Source organism: Harpia harpyja, chromosome 3 (assembly GCF_026419915.1).
Source record: "Harpia harpyja isolate bHarHar1 chromosome 3, bHarHar1 primary haplotype, whole genome shotgun sequence".
NCBI lineage: Eukaryota > Metazoa > Chordata > Aves > Accipitriformes > Accipitridae > Harpia > Harpia harpyja.
Genome location: NC_068942.1, coordinates 76,723,909 through 76,743,528, shown reverse-complemented (window position 1 = coordinate 76,743,528; position 19,620 = coordinate 76,723,909). Strand labels below are relative to the sequence as shown.

The window sequence follows — 19,620 nt, the reverse complement described above, 5'->3', positions numbered from 1 at the left end:
AAAAGAATTCAGCTCACAGCTCCTGATTTTAAGAATATCCCGCACAAACTAAAATGAAATCTTCAAACTCAGACTGTTTTATCCTTTGCTGCGAGCAATATTGGAAGAATACGGGTCTCATACAATCCAAACCACATTATACACAAAACTAAATCAATAAAAAACACTTTCATATTGCTTTAATGTCATAATAAATAGCTAGATATAAATTCTGAAATTACTTGAAGCATATGCTTAGCCACCATATAGGAAGGGTGGCTGAATGGGAGCTGATACTTCAGTTGATAAAACTCATTACATGGATGACTGTTACCCTTGAACTCTTAATGGTAGCTCAGAAATGTAATCAAAAGCCCTTGCCTTCAGGAAAACATAGGTATCTTTCACATGTAGGAATGGAGTACTTTTTTGTAAAGTTTTTTTCAAAGGGATGAAGGCATCCAGAAAGAAGCAAGCTCCTTAGTATGTTTTCCTGCCAGCCTATTGTTGTCGAAAGGCATTACTTCCAAGGGAGCCATAGAAAAGTAGTCATGGATAACATACATCCAGCATATGCAGCTTTCCAGAAAGCTACACAGATAAACACAAGATGGGTCTCCTATGGGATGCAGAACAAAAAGACTGAGTAAAATGAGGAGTCAGATTTCACTCTGACATCTTCTATTTGGGAATGCCAGCTTACAGATCTCAATATACCAATGATTAACTTTGGGCATCAGGAAAAAAAGAATAAATAACTTCTATGATCTGATTTGAAAGTAACCTTTTTTTTACCTAGCACTAATTCTTTTTAAAAGAATAATTTCCTACAAGCTCTGTCTTCCTTAATAGTCAGGAAATGCAAGAAAGCATCTGTTTCTCCTACCCTTATAGCTGTATATAAAGATGCATTCCAGAACAAAAATTACTGTTTTGGCTGATCTTTAAAGATGAGAAAGGTCAATAAGAAAAATATTTGCTACTGCATGCATCATTCTAAACAAAGTAAACATTAAAAATATGGAAATATGCGAAATGATTATCTGGGGAGTTGGGACTAATAGCCCTTTCACAAACTAAAAAGAATGCCAAAACCCAAGTCCCAAGTCTGCAAATAGTTTATGTGTATCTTAATTTTAAGCAGATGAGGAGTCCTACTAATTTCAGTGGGATTGTTCACATGCTTGCAGTTACACATTGTGCGATAATCTGTGCAAAAGACAGCTGGAGGTTGGCAGAATTTACCTAGAACAGTTTACTCTGTTAGCAGGTTTTATCTTATATGACCAAGAAAATTCTTAGAACTCTTAAGAGAAATAAATTAGTATGGTCCCTTCTCCAGTAAATAGCTTGGAGTTTGCACTGACTGAAATTCTGATTTATTCTTTTGAGCAATGGAGAAATCACAGGAAATGAGGACAGGCAAGAAGCCTTCTCTGAGTATTGAAACACAAGCAGCAGAGCTTGCAAGGAAATAAATCTAATGTCTGCTTCCCCCCTGCAATTGCTGTTTAAGATTTACATACTCCAGAACAGAATCATCAACTTTACAAAACCATAACTGAATTGGTTAAAGTGGGACAGGATGAACCTGCTACAGACCGTTAGTGAATTGTACAGAGATGCTATTTACCTTGGAATATCTGTGAGACATACAAACATTTAATTTTAATAGGATTGCAACAGATATATTTGAAGGACAGGGTAAATAAATCTTAAGTCAAGGATCCTGGAAAAAAAACTCAGGTGGTTGGGGTTTTTTTTAGATACTTATATTTGTCTTCTAGGAGGCTGGACTCTAGTATCATTTGTACCATTGAACTTCATTTAAAAGAAATTCAGTAAAGGTAAATGAGCATTTTTCTTTGGTAGTGTTTCCAAGGTTTTACACTGGATACCACAATCTAACTGCCTTTTTATTATCTCTGAAGAATAAAGATTAACAGACCTACAAAAAGGTTATGATGCTTCTGATAAGAATTGATTACAGTGAACCCGTTAGTCTACCTAAAATTCTAAGCGTATGCCTGTGTGTTAAATTAGGGATTCAGATTAAAACAGATATAACTGTTTCTAAGTATTTATATGGTGATTGTTATAACATAGATATTAAGGTAGACATGCATGCCTTGGTGTTCTAATGAATACAGTGACTTATACATTTTAGTATTATTAGATATAAATTATATTAAGCATGCTCACTCTATTAAATATTCTCAATGTTTAATGGGTGTAATTTGAAGTGGTAAGTAGTATTGCAGTATTTGGATTTACATTTCAATTTGCCAGTGAATGCTCAAGTTTATTTAACCTAGAAGAACTCAGCATGCATTTTCCTCTACCTGAGGCTAGAACCAGTGTTCTCATCTTGAATAAGTTATACATAAACAGAGAAAGACCATTAACATTCAAGATTAAGGAAACGTTTAAAGAGTATGCTGTGGATTGAGTATTTGTGCTTAATGTTTTAATATTAGAATGTTGCGTGTTGAATGTTGTGATAATTAAAGAAACAGACTAATTTGGTTGGTTTTGCACTTTTGTTAATGTGGGAAGATTATGAAAACGACTAAAAAAGTGATGAAAAAAACAGCCTCTGACATTTCCATGCCAGCTCTGAGAGGGACGGAAAGAAACTTGAGGAAACCGAAGCTGCCTGGGTGACAGATTCATCAGCTAGAGAGGGACCAGCCCCTGCCTGCCTTGCCACGGCTCCTCTGCGGACTGAGGGATTTTCTTCACCTTTCTCTTCGCTTCGGGAAGCTGCTGGCAGGCCACAGCTAGAGAGATGCCTCACGCCTAATTTTACAACAGAAGGACGACGGTTATGTGTGGAAAGCAGAGCTGTGAAAACCCGTACTGCTGAGGGAAACGCGGGCGGGCAGGGCGGCAGGTAGCCGCCGGGCTCGGGGCACCAGCCCGCCGCGGGGGCAAGACCCGCCGCCGTGGAGCGGGAAGGCGATCAGCCCCTCGCCTTCGCCGTCCCTCGCAGCTCTTGTACCGACCCCGCCAAGAAGACGCCCGGGAGAAGCCCCCCCGCCGCCACCCGGCGGGCCGGGGCCATTTCCCGCAGGCAGCACGGACCCCCGCGACGCCTCGCCGCCACCGGCTGCCTCAGGCGGGCAAAATGGCGGCGGTAGCCGAGGGGAGGGAAGAGGGGGCGGGAAGGGGAGGGGGCCGCCGCGGCGAGGCCGGGCCTCACCGCCGCCGTCTCCACCTTCCACCTCCCCGCCGTCCTCAGTAGCAGCAGCGGCAGCAGCAAAAGCAGCAGCACCGGGGCGGAGGGGCACCGCCGGCGGGGAGGAGCGCCCGGCCGCGGCCTGCGCCGTTCGCGCTCCCTCCTCAGAACAAGCCTTGGGGCGGGGGGGGGAGCGCTCCGCCATCCTCCCTCCTCCTGCCTCCTCCCGCCGCAGGCTCAGCCCCCGTTCCCCTTCTTCCCCCGCCCCGCAAAGCCCCTGACCTGCTCCGAGTCCGGGCCAGAGGTAGGTGCCCGTCTCGCAGAGGCTCTTTTACCGCGGCTGCCTTTCGCCGGCCCCGGCCGTTCGCCGCAGGGGTGCAGGCACCCACCTGCCCGCTTTCCCCGGGCGCCGTGGGGCCCTTCACTGGAGCAGGCAGAGGCGCCAGGGCCTCCCCGAGGAGGCGGCGGTGCGGGCACAGCCCGGGGGTCGGTCGGGGGAGGCAGCCCGTCCCATCTGGCTCTGCCTGACCGGCGTTGCCCTCCCCTGGGTTTGCCCACCGGCCTTGCCTCGGCGGGCCCGGTGGCTGCGTGGCTTCCCTTCCCCTCCGGAGTTGAAAACAGCAGAGGCTTTATTTTTGGTCGCTTGGTTATTTTAATTTCCGTTCCTGCGGAAGATTTGAGGGAGAGAGGGCTGGGGAGGAAGTGTGGCGGCTCTGGTGGGAGGCCGTCTGGTCAGGTGCAGAGGTGTCTCGGGAAGGAGGTGGTCTGGCCCTTCCCAAAGGTAGTCCCGGGATGCTCTTCCCATGACTGGATGGAGCGTGTTGGCCTAAAACGCTGCATCCCCGGTCTCACTGGGGGACGGCGTCGATGCTGTTGAGGAGAGGCCCCCAGTCTGCTCCCTCTGGCTCCTGGGTTGGAAGCCGGCCTGCAGCACAGCCGGATCTTTAACTGTGGAGTAGAGGTGCAGGTGTCTGGGCACACAGGTGGATTTGCCTGGACAGGGGTTTCCCCGGCTCCCCCTGCACCTCCCACACTGGCATTCCTCCCTCCTGTGCTAGTGGGGGGTTTATAACTGTTACTTAGTCTCACATGAAAAGACCTGGAAGACCTCAGAGGTAAGTATTTTTAAGGCTTATGTGCTTCAGTGGTTTAGGTGGCTGAGAGCTGTACACGTGTTCTCCTGTAATCTGCTTGAAATAAAACCAAACGACACTGAGCTGATCCACCATTCAGTGGATGTGAAGGATGATGTTCATTTAGGCAAAAATTCCTGCCCTCCTGTGAATTTCTGCCTGAATTCAAGCAAGATTTGCTTTCTTTCCTTTTGTAATAAGGCCATAGAGAGGATATTGCAGGAGGGAACTTGTTAAATGACCTTATGGTGTTAAAGTTCTTTTACTATCCTTGTTACGATAGTATCAAAGTTGCATGGATCCCTGCTGGTGATGACAAATTGTTGTGGTGCAGATTGTTTGGGTAACCAGGCAAGTTGTCAAAGTCAAGCCAGGCCTGTATGTTAGGAATGTATATTGAAGCCAGGTCCTGTAAACACCCACTAATGTGTGGAGTCTTGTTGCTAGGGCTTTGCACAGAAATAACGAGACACGCATGAGTGCCTCTTTGAAGTCCTAATGTGCTACCTGACTATTTGGAAGCCAGATGGATAGTCGAGGGTATCGTTTCCATAGTTTGTGAGCTTCAGTCTTGGGATTTTCATTTATAAATAAATTCACATCTTTTTATGGCTCACTTTGGAGTATAGCCAAGTAGAACTATATTGTTTATGTGCTTAGATTTTTGTCTCACACAAAGATGTCTATTGTTTACACAGAAACTGTAAGAGGAATCTTTTGTTAACGTTTTGTTAGCAATATAAACTGACAAACACAAATGCAGACTAGAACTTGAAACAAAAATAGCCGCCCTTAGAGCAGAAAAACACGCTGCCTGAAAACTGTTTTTCAAGGAAAACTATGCACCTTTTGGTTCTGCGTTTCTTTTAAAACTCAGCTTGTATCATTTATGTGCATATAAATCTACTGCATGTAACTTTCACAGCAACTTGGTTTCATGCCTATGTAGCCTTCTAAACAGTGTTTCTTTTCTAAACAAGATTGGCTGAATTGTGATTATTTTTTTTTTTGTTACATTTGAAATTTGTTTTTAGTTGGGTGTGTCCCTGTTACATTTTCAAATTCCTGAGCTGACTGCGATGAATTCCCCTCTACATAGTCAACATGTGTCTTTCCCATTAAGACTGACTGCTGCCTTCTCCTTCCTTTAAGAAACTTTCAATGGCTTGAAATAGTATGACCAACACCCCTCTATGCTTTCAATATTCCGTGTTCAATATTCCAAACTGGAATTTCTATTTAAAAAAAACAAAAAAAAATAAATTCCACGGCCTACATGGAGAGTAGTTACAGAGCCTGTGGGGTCTTGCTTTTCATTGTGGAGTGTATTGACTTAGTGGACCCTGAACGCAAATTTCCAGTTGTGATAATGTGTATGAATGGCCTTTAATCTCTCTCATTTGCACTGTTTCTAACTTAGTCCCGTGATGACCAGTATCTGCCTACAGTTAAGTGATATCTGTTTAAATGTAAGGAGTAAATAGTTCTTGGAAGCGACTAAAAGCATTTGGCTTGTAGAAAGAAGGGATCACAGTAGTTTGTAAACTCTATGGCAGCCGAGTGTTTCATTTTTAATATATCAGCAATGATGGCTAATGGGTATTCATCAGATTATATAGGTCCAGTAGAAATAAGTCAGAATTTCAGTAATTGCACATCTCCTAATGCACACCAATGTCTCTTTTTAAAGAATTATTATTAATGAATTGCTTTAGCACTGCATTTTTATGCTGTTTTTTCACCCTGTTTCTTAGCTTGAATATTTCTACCTGTCATTCATCGATTCTTGCTTTCGTGACTAGTAGCATAAAATTGTATTTGAATATCGTAGTTACCATCTTACATTCATTATTTCTACGTTGTCTGATCCTCTCTAAATGAGTATTCCTACCTGATTTCTATCTGATGATTCATTGTAAATGTTACAGGTATCTTTTTTCCTTTTTTCAGCTTTCTCCATTGACATATAGAAGAATATGTACCGATTCTGCTACAACTTACAAGTATTGTGTTTATTTTTCTTATTTTATATGTTTTAGGAAGCAGAAAGTGAACTGTTTATTTTATGTTTTGTGTAGTGCTTAGTACAGTGAGATCTTGTTCTGCAACTAGGCTGTGTAGGGAGGACAGTAAAAATGCTGATGTGGGAAACAATTTTTAGTGCTTCTACTAATATTTTTTTATAGTTAGTTTATTTCATAAGGCTTTGATTTTTACAGGGACCTCGGTGTGACTGTATCCTTGCACTTACGTGGCTATTCACTGAAATCACTGACTATTCTGTTTGTATATGGAGATCCATAACAGGGTTAATTGGAATTAGAGGCCTGTGGCAAGATGTGATTGGAATCAGATTGGATGGAAAAAAAAAATCAGTTTTAGGAAGGTGTTCTGGTGTGGAGATGAGTTGGTTTTATCATCTCCCAAGAACAGACTATACGTTTTATTTGTTGCCTAAAGCTTCAGATTAAAGAATATGTTTACATTTTAAAATAGATAGCTTTTTCCATTTTAGGTGTTTGCTTAGTAGTTGTATTCTAGCACATTCTGTGAGTGCTTTAGGATGATGTCTACTAATACTAACATGTCAGAATTCTGCTATAACTTGGTAAATGAAAACAGGACAAAAGAATTCCCTGGTTAAGTTCTGAGTTCCAGATTCAGTAATGTTTCCTTCTTTTTCTTTCTGTTCTCTTACAGGAAAAATGATATTCATCCAGCATTCCTGAGTAATAAGAATGGGTCCAGATGTACCTCTGCTGAATGAGTACAAACAGGAGTTCTTCTTGAAGCGCTTTCCACAGACTCTGCTGGGAGGTCCCCGGTTTAAATTAGGCTATTGTGCCCCTCCTTACGTATATGTGAATCAGATTATTCTTTTCTTGATGCCATGGGTTTGGGGAGGAGTAGGAACACTTTTGTACCAATTAGGTGTTATGAAAGACTACTATACTGCAGCACTTTCAGGAGGACTGATGTTTGTTACTGCACTTATTCTTCAGATGACAAATCTATATGCAAAGCAGAAAACAGTGACAGTAGAAAGAATGCAAATTCAGAATACCCTAACAGATGAAGATGAGTTTGAATTTTCCAGCTGTGTAGGTTCAGAGACAGTAAAATTTATTATTCCTGGCAAGAAGTATATAATCAACACTGTGTTTCATTCCCTTCTGGCAGGGGTATTGTGTGGGTTGGGAACTTGGTATTTGCTGCCAAACAGAATAACCTTGCTATATAGCAACATTGGAGGAACTGTTATGATCTTTGTATTTGGATGGGTGACTATATGTATAGGAGAGTATTCATTAATCATAAATACAGCTACCGAAACAGCTACTTTCCAAGCACTGGATACTTACGAAATCACTGCTCTGATGAGACCTTTCTATATTTTTGTCTTTATGGCAGTGGATCTTGCACACAGGTAAACCTAAAACAGCATTTAGCTAATTAAAGTAATGGTTATTCTCTGTATTTTTGATGAGAAAGGTGAAATTATTCTTCTGAGGAAATTTTATTTTGATATTTTAATCAACGGTAGGAACTCTAAAGAAAGAAGCTAGAATGGTAAAAACTGAGGCTCTACCCTGTGCATAAAAGGTTGTTCTTAAATTTTTATAGCGTTCCACATAAATTAGGAAGAGCGGTTAGAGCAGTTTCTAAGTAAGAGACAGCTAAAATTATCTTCTACCATGTCAGTTTCAGTATTTTTGTACAAGAGCATTTGCATCAACATCCTTTTAAAGGATGTGTTTTGAAAACACATGTTCCTGACCTGGAATCATAGATGTAAACACTGCAAACTCCAGGAGTGCTGGATTTATATCCAGATTTCATCCTGGACTATTTTCCAATTTAATGTCTGCAAAGTGATTGCAGCGGGTTTTAAACTACAGGCAAAAAAGGACTATGAATTTGGTTTTAATGAATGGATAAGCAAATGTGAACATTACTATATCTTTATTACATGGATTTTGAACTTGGATTTTTAAATGCTTTTGTAATACAAAAGAACTATGCCAGTCTACAAGTAGAAGACTTTTATATTTCCACTTTTCAGACAAGCGTCTTAGCTAAAGGATTTGTAGAATCTCTTAAAGCAAGATGGTTTTAGATTTACTCTATGCATTCTTTCTCCCTGTTGGGTGATATTTATATCACTTTGTCACATGTATGTATTTTATGGTTGGGCTACTTCAAATGCATTAAAAAAAAAAAGCATGTTTGATTTTACTAGTTTTGCACTTGGAGATGTCTTTGTTAATGATTTACCCTAGTTGCCTCTTCAGTTATGATATGAGAATTATACACATGGTATTGGACCCCAAATTCTTCTATGTAATTTCCTGAGGAGAAAATTCAGACATTCTTTAAATTCCTGACAAAATTCCTTTGAGGCTTACTTATTTATTAAGAAGTAAAGAGAAACCAAATATCTTAGCAGTCCACCTTTAACTTAATTAGCTAACTGGTGAACTATATATGACTTAGAATTTATGCAGATTTCTAATATTGATCTTTGTATTTTTTACAGGAAGATTTTAATACTTTTATGTAGAAAATAACATTTTATATTCCTAAAGAGAGTTTATCTCTTGGTGTACAAGCATTCTTTCAGTGTTAAGGCTTACGTCTTGGGTCTTGGACTTGCATAAAGTTTCGCTTTTCTAATTCTGAGAAAATACTTAGCATTTTTTGTTAAATGGTTGAGGTCTTAGAGCCTGTGGGCCTTTCTTTTTGCACAAGTATTTCTTGAGTGTATTATCACAACAGTATCAAAACAATTAGCATACCTATATCACTTGACTCATCTGTGTAATTTGAAGGCTTCAAATCTTTTGAATGAAAAATTAGCCTGTGTTCTGATGTTCTAATTAGTGTGTTACTGCCCCAAGCATAAATGTATGTCCTTATTTTTCCTTTTAAAAGATACTAGTTGAGGTTTTGTAGATTGAATATGTAATGTTTATACTTCTGGAATTGCTGTAGTAGTTAAACAAAAAGTCTTCCCACACATCAGTTATTTTTTCCTTCGCAGAATTCAAATACATTTCTTCTTTTATCCAGGTTTGCTGTCAACACACCCATTCTAGAACAGACAAACCAGATTTTGCACATCATATTTCTTTTTCTGCCATTCTTATGGGCAATGGGAATTCTGCCCCCGCTTGACGCACTTTTTCTATGGGGAATGGAGCAACTGTTGGAGTTTGGACTAGGAGGTTCACCTATGTCAAGTAACACAAAGTAAATGTTGTTTATATAATTGTAAAATGTATCAATATTGTTTATAACCTTTTTCTTTTCAAGCAAATCTTTTTTATTTTCTCCTTCACAGGTTATTAGTAATGTTTCTCATTTCTGCTGGAACAGCAATAGCATCGTATTTCATTCCCAGCACTCTCGGTGTGATCCTCTTCATGACTGGATTTGGGTTCATACTGAGTCTTAACCTAAGCGAGATTGGTTTTGCCTTCAAACACACCATGATCAGCCATTTAGCCTCCAGCAAATCAAAAAATATGCACAGAGGTCTTAGAATACAATTTGGGTGGAGGGAATTTATTTTTTATTTGACTGTGTTGACATTTGCTCTCATAGAAGCTAGCCTGCTGCATCAATTTGCAGGCTTTTCATCATTTTCCAAGGCCAGTCCACAGGCTATAGTGAGTTACATTCTGATCATATTACTTATGACTATGTGGATTCTTAGAGAGATTCAGAGAGTGTACTTGTTTGGAGTCTTCCGAAACCCCTTTTATCCAAAGGATGTCAGGACTGTGACTGTGTTCATGGAGAAGCAAAGAAGGCTAATGAAAGTTGGTGTTGTCAGGAGGATTTTACTAACACTAGGTAGGAATACGCACTGTCTGTTGTTTGTTAGATGATGCTTGTAGGAAGATTGAAAGAACACTAGAATTACTGTATGTGCAAGATTCCATGAATGAACCAAGAAAAAACAAGTAGTTGGAAATATTTGTTATGTTTTGCTAAACTGTGCATTGAGGTCAAAATTACTGGTTCAGAATATTTGAAAGTGATTAGTGATTTTATTTCTTTTTTAAGGGTAAACCTAAAAAGTTGAGCTCAGAAAGCAAGGCCTTTTAAAGGATTTTAGTTATAACATCAGTACTCACTTTTGGAAAAAATGGCTCTTGTAGATTTTTTTAAAAGGTACTCGGAAACAAAAGTGAGTTGAGAGTCTTCAGGGTGACTAAATATTTGTTCTTACAACTTGCTAGTGAAGGGAACAGTCTCCTTTCTGGTAGGTTAGGGACAAATATATCTACTTTGGGGGAACCAAAATTTGATCTAAATTATTTAATTTTGTAAAGAAGCATCAGTTTGGGGAAGTGGATTGATGAGTGCTATTCCCATGTTTATTTTTTCTTATTTGAGTATTCCCATTCTCTTGGGGAGATAAACAGACAACAAAAAAGTAATAGCAAATAACAACTAAGCATCGACATAAATGTTTGCCATCTTGGGCCATTACTGCAAATACACTGTTTGATATCCTGAAAGTGTAATACAAAGAGGAGTTTGTAATAATGAAGGGAAGAGTTCTCCTTTTACTCCAAAATTTCCATTCTGCAATAAGACTGCTTACCTCTGTAGACTTTAATTATGTTTTTGAAAGGAAATCAATGTTTCTTTTATTTCAATTACAGTGTCTCCGTTTGCTATGATAGCATTCCTGTCACTAGACCGTTCACTACAAAATCTTCATTCTGTGTCTGTTTGCATTGGATTCACAAGAATATTTAGGATGGTAATTTGAATTTTAAATATGTTAGCCTAAGAAACTCTCTTCTACATGATTTAAGTATTAAGGTGACTTGGAAGAAATATTCCAGGTCATGAAAGCAGAGATGGATAAACACATTTTTAAATGTATGTCTAACATATCTCTATTTTAGGTCTGGCAGAATACAGAAAATGCCCTACTGGACATAGTGGTTGTGTCAATAGCACAAATGTTGGTGTTTAATCCAGACCTCTGGTGGAACAGGAGCCTTGATACAGGGATCAGACTCTTGCTGGTAATTATCATAATGTAAATTTAAGCAGATAGTTGTCACTTAAAGTCTTTGTTTCCTTGCCCTCCCCTATTAGAGAATTAGAGTCCAAGGACCTAGCAAATAGAAGCTAAAAAACTGTGTACTAAGATATACACTCTAATACCAGTCAGTGATAATCACACTTCATTTTCTTAAAATCCTTGTAGATAAGGCAGCTTTGGCAGTGCTGAATATGATATGATACAGGATACAAATAAACGTGCTTGTTGTATGTATCTTGCAGGTTGGTATCCTACGTGATCGAGTGCTTCAGTTTGTCTCAAAGTTGCAGTTTGCCATAGCTATTCTTTTGACATCGTGGACAGAGAAAAAACAACGTCGTAAATCTACCACAACCTTAATCACACTCAATGTCGTTTTCTTCCCAATCCTGCTGACCTTCATCGCCATCTCTGCGCTCCTTTCTTCTCCCTTGCTGCCGCTCTTCACGCTACCGGTATTTTTGATTGGGTTTCCCAGACCTGTCCGAAGCTGGCCAGGACCTGTGGGCGCTACAGCGTGTGTTTGCTCCGATACCGTGTACTACCAGCAGATGGTTCCAAGTCTGGCTCTTGCTCTGCAGTCTGCACTAGCAGCCGGTAGCCTAGGTAGGTACGGTGAAGGAATGTAGCTAAATGGTTTAGGAAACATGATTTTGCTGGAGAACAGGAGAATCATAGCATCTGATTTAAACCATCTTTCACGACGTAGGTTAAATCTGATATTCAGAGATTGTTCAATTAAGGGAAAAGTGATTACTTTTATCCTTCTCTTACATCTCTACTTCTTATGTTCTTTTAAGAAAATAATTCTGGTTTGTTATCTTTAAAATAAGGAGAAACTAAATGGTGATGAAACAGTATCAATCCTAATCTTTTTATACTGCACAAAAAAGGATGGTATGCATTCAGCCCACCTAACTGGAAGCAATAAATTGAGGAGTTCTCTTGACAGTCAGTGGGGAGAAGGAGGTGCGTCAAACTGCTCTTTGTGGTTGTATATGTATGTGTCTTTCTCTGCATCAATCCCATTACTCAGGATCCAGAAGGTGAGTTTGCTAATTTGGCTATGTTAATTAGGTATGGTGAATATGGACTGGATGTTTGTAAAATACTTGATATAGCCTAACTAGCAGTAAACAGTTGAGAACAGAACCAGCTGATAAGACTTAACGGCGTATCTTGTGTAGGTAGTTAGGGTAGGGTTGTAACAGGGCTTGTGGTCTTAAAACCTGTGAAAGACATCATGATGGGTATTTCACAGAATTATATAAACAGAGGTGAAGAAATGCCAAGTCTTTTTCCCAGCTGGAGACAGAATAACTGTTAAAATTGCAAGCTTGTTTTCTTGAGAAGCAGTCTTTGTGTAACCTAAATAATCAAGACCGTTGCCCTTAGACAAGAGGCAAATATTTACATAAGCCTGTTAGAAAATAGCTTATGACTAGAAAAAATGGGCTAATATTTAAAGACAGTGGAAGTTAATCTTAATCACACTTTTCTGAAAACTATATGCAAGTGCTTTACTAGGAAACATTTGCTGCACTTTTAGTACTGGTGTAGAGAGAGGTATTAAAAAAATAAAACTAGGAAGCTTTTTTTCCTCTAAAGGAGAGACACTTCAGTTTGTCTACTGCATTCAGCCTATGTATGTTTTATATATATAATAAACATATATTATATAATATAAATATATCTATCTGATATATATCTGTTGTATCTATCTCTTTTATATCTATACATATTATACATATGTTTCCCCATTGCCATCATGACTGTGGTGGCATGTATGCCTCAGATTAAATAATTTAAAACACTAGTCTTGAGGGGGAGAAAAGTCTCCTCTTTAATGGGAAAATCTGTGAATGAATGTCTTCAAGCAAGAAAAAATGTGATGTTCTCAGATGACTTCAAAATGAAGAGGTACCACTTTGTGTGTCTCTATTTTAATTTAAAACCATACTTTTTTCTGTGTAAAGGAGTTTTAGTAGCTTTAACAGCTAGCAAGAAAAAAATTAAAATCTTTGCAAAATGTTAGCAAGAAAATGCACTTCATTAGCTCAGTGGGATAGAAAAGGTTACTTAAATTTTAACTACAGCTTAATGGTTGGTTTCACTGATTTCATCTTACAACATTCTAAAACTAAAATTCTCTGTGCAAGTAAGTAGTCACTTGGATGTGAGTGACAGCAGAAGCAGGTCATAAACTGGCAGCCAAAGTCATGCTAAAGAACAGCACCATTGTATTGGAGAAGTTGACAGTAGGCTATAACTTAAAAGAAATATAGTATAACCACCAGTTGCTAGGCAGTTTGGCATTTCACTTTTTATTGAAATAGGTAGAAAAGCGAAGAAGTACCTTTTTTTAGGGGGGGACACACGTGTTATCTAATTTTTACAGTGAGAGCCAGATTGTGTGATTTTTGAGCACTAATTACTTTGATGTGTGATCTGAAGTTGTTCGCGACTTGATTTTCAAATTCCAGTTTATTTTGTGTGGCTTTGTTTTTGTGATGTCAAACTTAATGCAGTGGGATCAGATTTATTCCCCCCTCACAGACATGCAGAGGTATTTCAGGAAGACTACAGATGATTTCCACTGTATCTACTGTTAATGTTTAATGCATATGATACTGATTCACAAATCTTTAAAGACGAGCAGGTGCTCTTGCTCTGCCTCTATTTATGTATCTGTAAAATGGGTGTGATTATGTAATTGGTAAGCTGACACTGGAGCAGAAACATTTACACTCTGGATTTCACATCCTAGAGGGATATTTTCTAACCATTCTGGAATACAGACAAGTCAATTTAGGAACTGGTAGCGTAGGTAATAAGTCCTGTTGAGTTACATTTTTATTTCTCCCATAACAAATAAACTTTGTACTCCACAGCAAACAGGGCCATTAAGATACTCATGTGCTACATGATGATTCTTTAATGTATTCGGCAGTCATAAGAATTTTAGATCTCCAGGTGACATCAGTGGGAACTGTGCAGTTGGAAATGCAGCCAAAGATGATCTTTAATAATGAAAGTTGTCTCTACAAAGGGAATTGAGGGTGGGGTTGCTTAACCCTGGTCCAGTATGAATATTGTAGTCCTGCAGTTTTGTGAGGGTTTCCCAGTTTTCCACAGCTTTTTCAAAGATAGCACTACAATTTCAATATCTAGATTTCCAGATAGTTTCTTTAAAATTCTAGGGTACTAGTTAGCTAGTTTTGACTGATTTTGATGCCAATGCAGAAATATTTTATGTTTGCAGTTGAATTCCTCAGTTGGCATGTAGAAAATGTTTTCATCAATATAATACTACAGTAATACCATCGGTTTTGTTTTGGTTTTTTTTTCATGTCTAGGTCTCTCTCTACCTGGATCACATTACTTGTGCCGTTTTCAGGACAGACTGATGTGGATATTGGTGCTAGAAAAAGGCTTCACTTACTGTGGTGTTAACATTAAGGTAACTGCATGCTGAGGACTGACGTTAATGTTTTGAACTCATGCAAACATTTTGCTGTGTAACATTTTGGCAATGTAACTAATTTACCTGATATTACAGTCAATTTTTTAAGATGAGTGTTATTACTATATTAACTAGTCTTGCAACTGACATGTAGCAGGTGTGAAATTTTTTTATCATCTAGCTTGTGACACAACATCTTTAATAAGCTGGCTAATAAGATCTGTATGAGGTAAAGATTTTGTTTGTTTGTTTTTTTTGTTTAAGACATTGATCTGTGTCTAATGTTGTAGTGTGTGCTTTGCTATTACTATTATCTCCAGTTAGATTTATAGGTTCAGTTGTGGAATTCTTGACAATGGAACATATCTTTATTTGTTCAGAAAAATTTTGTTGCAAGAAAACAGCTTGCTAGCATTTAAGGATATGTGCTGGGGAAGACTAAGCCCAAATTGTTTTCATTTATGCTTTAGGGGCTAGAATTGCAGGAAACATCCTGTCATGCTGCTGAAGCTCACAGAGTTGATGAACTTTTTGAAATGGCCTTCGAACATCAGGAGCACACAAAGATTCTCTCTCCTAATCACCATTTTGGACACATTTTGACTCCTTGTACTGTTCTACCTGTACGGCTGTATTCTGATGCCAGAAACGTGTTATCTGGAATAATTGACTCTCATGAGAATTTAAAGCATCTGAAAGATGATTTCATTAAAGTGCTTGTATGGATGCTTGTCCAGTATTGTTATAAAAAATCAAAAACTTGGGAAAGCCCAGGCAATGCCAACATGAACAAAAAAAGATCATTTCCAGAAAATCAGCATAGCAGTGCAGTAGAAAGATCCAGGCCTCTGAGGGAAGAAGATAGCTTTAGTGTTGATACAATTGAGGACTGGACTGATGATAGTGACATTTTTGATCTTGAACCCAGTGGCAGAATGAAAGACAGAAAGGAACCTGGGCAGTTGGGAACTACACCAAAAGTACATCTGTCTATTCCAGGATCTGTAGAAACACAGAGCCAAGAAGTCCCACAAGAAATGTCACCAGAAGATAAATTATACAGGGCTGTTGTGCTTGGGCTTCCCGCAGTAGACAAAGGGAAACAGCAAGAAGTTTTACCTCAGGTTGAATTTAGTTGCTCTTACTCAGAGCTATTGAGCATCCCTGAAGAATGGAGAACAGCCCCAGTGCCTTCTTCCAAAGTCAATGAAATGAGGCAGAGGTTTCCAGAAGAATGGTACCACTTCATTTTGAGTCAACTGGACTTTTTTCATCTGAAAGAAAAGCCTTCCAACTTACTTGAAGACCTTATGAAAGATAAAGCTTTGAAAGACTTATACATCCATGGAGTATTGTCGTGTTGTTTTGGTCTGTTTGGACTGGATAACACCGTGCCTGCCCCGAGCCATGTGTTTAGAGCGTACACTGGTGGTATTCCATGGTCTGTTGGTTTGGACTGGCTAAACAGCAAACCAGAGCTATTCCAACTTGCATTAAAAGCATTCAGGTAAAAGAAAAACATTCCCTCAGATTATAAAAATGATATAGAGAGTCCTGTGCTTTGAAAGTAAGTATCGCTTCACTAAGAGTAGTTCATGTTAAAACCTTACCAGTTAAATATATTTGTAGCTTCTTCCTACATAAATATTGCCTGTAACCCCAGGCAGTGAAGAGGGTGATACGAAGATTCCTTCCTTCTTCCCTTCTCCACAGCAGCTGCCTCCAGCACTGGCAATCTGCTGTGTTAAGTAGGGAAAAAACAACCCATTTTCATTGTCCCCATAATCAAAGAGAATTGTGATGGAGTTAGATGTTTGGCACTTTCCATTAGCAGGCAGCATGAGCAGTGTTTGAGGTGAATGAAGGATGTTTAAGCTAATGTGTTTTACATCTGGGTGAGCTAAAAGCATACCTGTACTAACTTCTAGTGACTCAGCTGACAAGCAGTAACTTACAAAGTTGCTAGTTCTTGATAACATTTCATGGTGCCTTCCTGCCTTCTGTAGCCTGAAGAGGCTTTCTTCCTCCTGTCTTTCACTGCACTAGTTACTGTATGGCTTTTTGTACCTTTCAGGTACACTTTTAAACTTATGGTTGACAAAGCAAGCCTGGGTCCAGTTGAGAACTTCAAAGAGCTGGTTAACTACCTGGAAGAATATGAAAATGATTGGTACATTGGACTGGTATCAGATCTTGAGTGGCAGCAAGCAGTTCTTCAGGAAAAGCCATACCTTTTTTCCCTGGGGCATGACCCAAACATGGTAAGAAGAAAAATTACTAGTAAGCAAGGTCAAAGTTTGGTTTTCTTTTCCACTGTTGGGTTTTTTTTTTTTTCCTTTTAATTGTGTTCCAAAACATGAAGGTTGTGCAAACAAAGTTTACATTTATGCTAGAGAGGAGCCGACATCACTGTTGTTGAAAATCACACTGCATTGTTCTTCAGATACAGCAATATTTCCTAATTATCTTCCTAGAAGGAAGAATTGAACTGAGACTAGTTTATACACTTTGCCATTTTTAAAGGGATGACAGTCATAGTATGTAGCCCCATTTAGCGCTTTGTAACCAAATGCTTGTGTATCTTCTTGGAGAATGTACTGAACATTTTGATCTGTTTGTTCTTAAAGGGAATTTACACTGGGCGAGTCCTCACTCTTCAGGAATTGTTAGTACAAGTGGGAAAACTTAATGACGAAGCTGTCCGAGGTCAGTGGGCGAATCTGTCCTGGGAGCTGCTGTACGCTACAAATGATGATGAAGAACGCTACAGCATCCAGGCACACCCTGTTCTTCTGCGAAACCTTACTGTGCAAGCTGCGGACCCACCTCTTGGCTACCCCGTTTATTCATCTGAACTTCTGCATCTGCCTTTGTTCTAGAATGTCGGTAGCACTGTTTTTTGGGGGGTGTTTTGTACTTTCCATCTGTATGTTTGGAATCAAATGTTCATGCTACATTTATACACTACCAATAAGATTTTACTCTCAAAATGACGTTGGATGGCAGTGCCAAGCCAGCGTACGTAATTTGCACAGAAATGGTGCTAGCCAGAACCTTCAGCAGGCAGGAAGTTTTGAACTGTTTTCTTGCTGCTGGAACATGTGGGACACCATTGCCTGTGTGGCTGATGAGCCAGGAGATGCTGAAATTCTCTTCTCCAGTTTAGAGAAGAGCAGCAGAATTCTGATCATTAACTGGTTTTGGTGCATTCTGATTTTTTTTTTTTTTTTTTCTTGGACAGGTGACTTGCACTGACAGTCAGGTTACAGCTCACTGTAGTACCGTCAACCGCAGAGTTGGTAACCAAAGTGTACATATGACTATTTATATGAATTTTTTTTATTCTGGCCATTTTGTATTGGACTGAGTTCAGTTTTAGCATTTGTTATAATACATGACTTTCACTGATCTTCCTTAGTTGTAGTAAGTTATCGGCTATGCTTTAACAAAGTAAGTTGTAAGGGATGATTTTTACCAAAATACTTGTTTTGGGGGCAAAGAGAATTTATATAAAACAGTGTGCATTCTGACACATTAATAACCTGTGTGACCTCCTGATGAAAGAAGTAAACATGTAATTAGGGGAGAGAAGGAATTTGAGTCCAAATGGATTAATTTTATCTCCTTCTTCCACTATCCATGTATTTTTTTATATATCTATATATGTTGTTTGCAACTTATGTCCACATCACTAACCAGTCTTCCATAAATACAGTGAGAGCTTGATGGGGAGGGGGGGGGCAGAAATCCAGCTGTCTGTGCCAGAAGTAATTTATGGGTTTTTTTAACCTTACCACAGGTTAGAACAAAATTTGGCAATTGGTTTGTAATATTACAGGTCTCCTTGAAAACAGGTCTGGGTCATCTCTCCAGTGGCTTGTTTATCTTGTTCGTTACCACCAGTCCTGAGCACATAAACGTGTTTTCTCTGTAGAGCAGTACTTACAGTGTAGTTACTGCTGGCATATGCCGAGCAGGGTGTAGGTAATTGTCTGTCTTTAACCTGCAGAATCAATTTAAATGAGATCTGCTCCATAACTGAATTAGTACTGGTTTAGAACACCCAGTGTTGTATAACTTGGAGCATGTTTACTACTTTTACTCCTCTAAGACCTTTTTGTATTAGGTAAAATTTGTCACAGGACTGCGTACTGTGTACTTGGCTATTAACTGTTTCTTTTGATCTGTGATCATAATGATTTTAAAGAAATATGCAAACCTTGTAGTGGAATTTGGAAGTGGTAAGGAAACACCTGTCAAACTCCACGGTATAACACTCTAACATGCAGGATGAAATTCATGCAGAACATTAATGGAAGCACCTTTTAGAAGGGGGTGGTTTGGTGTGCAGGAGCATAAATAACAAAGTGCTGATAACCTAAAATCGCCTTGCTTGGCCATGAACTGCATCTGGAAGTACAGAGTCACGGGAACAGATCTGGAAGGGCTTTTAGAGAGCACCTATTTCAGCTCCCTCTCAAAAGGAACCACTCCTGGCAAATGTTTAATCTGCTTTAAAACTTTCAATACCAGGAGTATCATGAACTTGTCAAGTAGTTTGCTCCAGTTCTCTGCTGTCCTTGCAGCAGTTGGAAAGTTGGGGTTTTTCCTAAATCTAATCAAACCTTCCTGCCTCATTGTAAGCCTCTTACTACTTGTCTTCTGTCTACAGAAAACTTTATTACCTTTTTCTTGCAGCAGCAGTCTTTTATTTGAAGATGGCTGTAATTTCTGCCCTCGTTCTTTGTCTTCTGTAAACTGAATAAACTAGTTGAGAAAAAACGGAAGAGAGCTGTGATCC

At 39.3% G+C, this 19,620-nt stretch overlaps 1 protein-coding gene and 1 long non-coding RNA gene across 5 annotated transcripts in view; one reads left to right on the top strand and one right to left on the bottom strand.

Annotated features, from left to right (window-relative positions):
- The window catches only part of LOC128140076 (uncharacterized), a 12,732-nt gene extending 9,036 nt beyond the window's left edge, over positions 1 to 3,696 (bottom strand). Inside the window, exon 1 of the long non-coding RNA XR_008234608.1 lies at positions 3,440 to 3,696. This is a non-coding gene — a long non-coding RNA (uncharacterized LOC128140076). The remainder of the gene's footprint in view (positions 1 to 3,439) is intronic.
- Positions 3,237 to 19,620, top strand: PCNX4 (pecanex 4). 4 transcript variants are annotated; one of them, XM_052783472.1, is made up of 12 exons: positions 3,244 to 3,461; positions 6,241 to 6,293; positions 6,991 to 7,717; positions 9,361 to 9,540; positions 9,632 to 10,146; positions 10,965 to 11,065; positions 11,214 to 11,336; positions 11,599 to 11,962; positions 14,713 to 14,816; positions 15,290 to 16,326; positions 16,894 to 17,080; positions 17,447 to 19,620. In XM_052783472.1, the coding sequence occupies exons 3-12, from the start codon at positions 7,029 to 7,031 to the stop codon at positions 17,696 to 17,698; spliced, it is 3,552 nt and encodes a 1,183-aa protein (XP_052639432.1). In that variant the 5' UTR covers positions 3,244 to 3,461; positions 6,241 to 6,293; positions 6,991 to 7,028; the 3' UTR covers positions 17,699 to 19,620. The 4 variants fall into 4 exon arrangements, with proteins under 4 accessions (XP_052639437.1, XP_052639432.1, XP_052639435.1 ...); XM_052783476.1 differs by lacking the exon at positions 3,244 to 3,461 and adding an exon at positions 3,696 to 4,272; XM_052783475.1 differs by lacking the exon at positions 6,241 to 6,293.

Coding starts and splice junctions, on each gene's coding strand:
- PCNX4 (XM_052783475.1), top strand. CDS start 7,029: ATGGGTCCAGATGTACCTCTGCTGAATGAGTACAAACAGGAGTTCTTC. Junction 7,718..9,360: donor GCAGTGGATCTTGCACACAG/GTAAACCTAAAA, acceptor TCTTTTATCCAG/GTTTGCTGTCAACACACCCA. Junction 17,081..17,446: donor TGGGGCATGACCCAAACATG/GTAAGAAGAAAA, acceptor TTGTTCTTAAAG/GGAATTTACACTGGGCGAGT.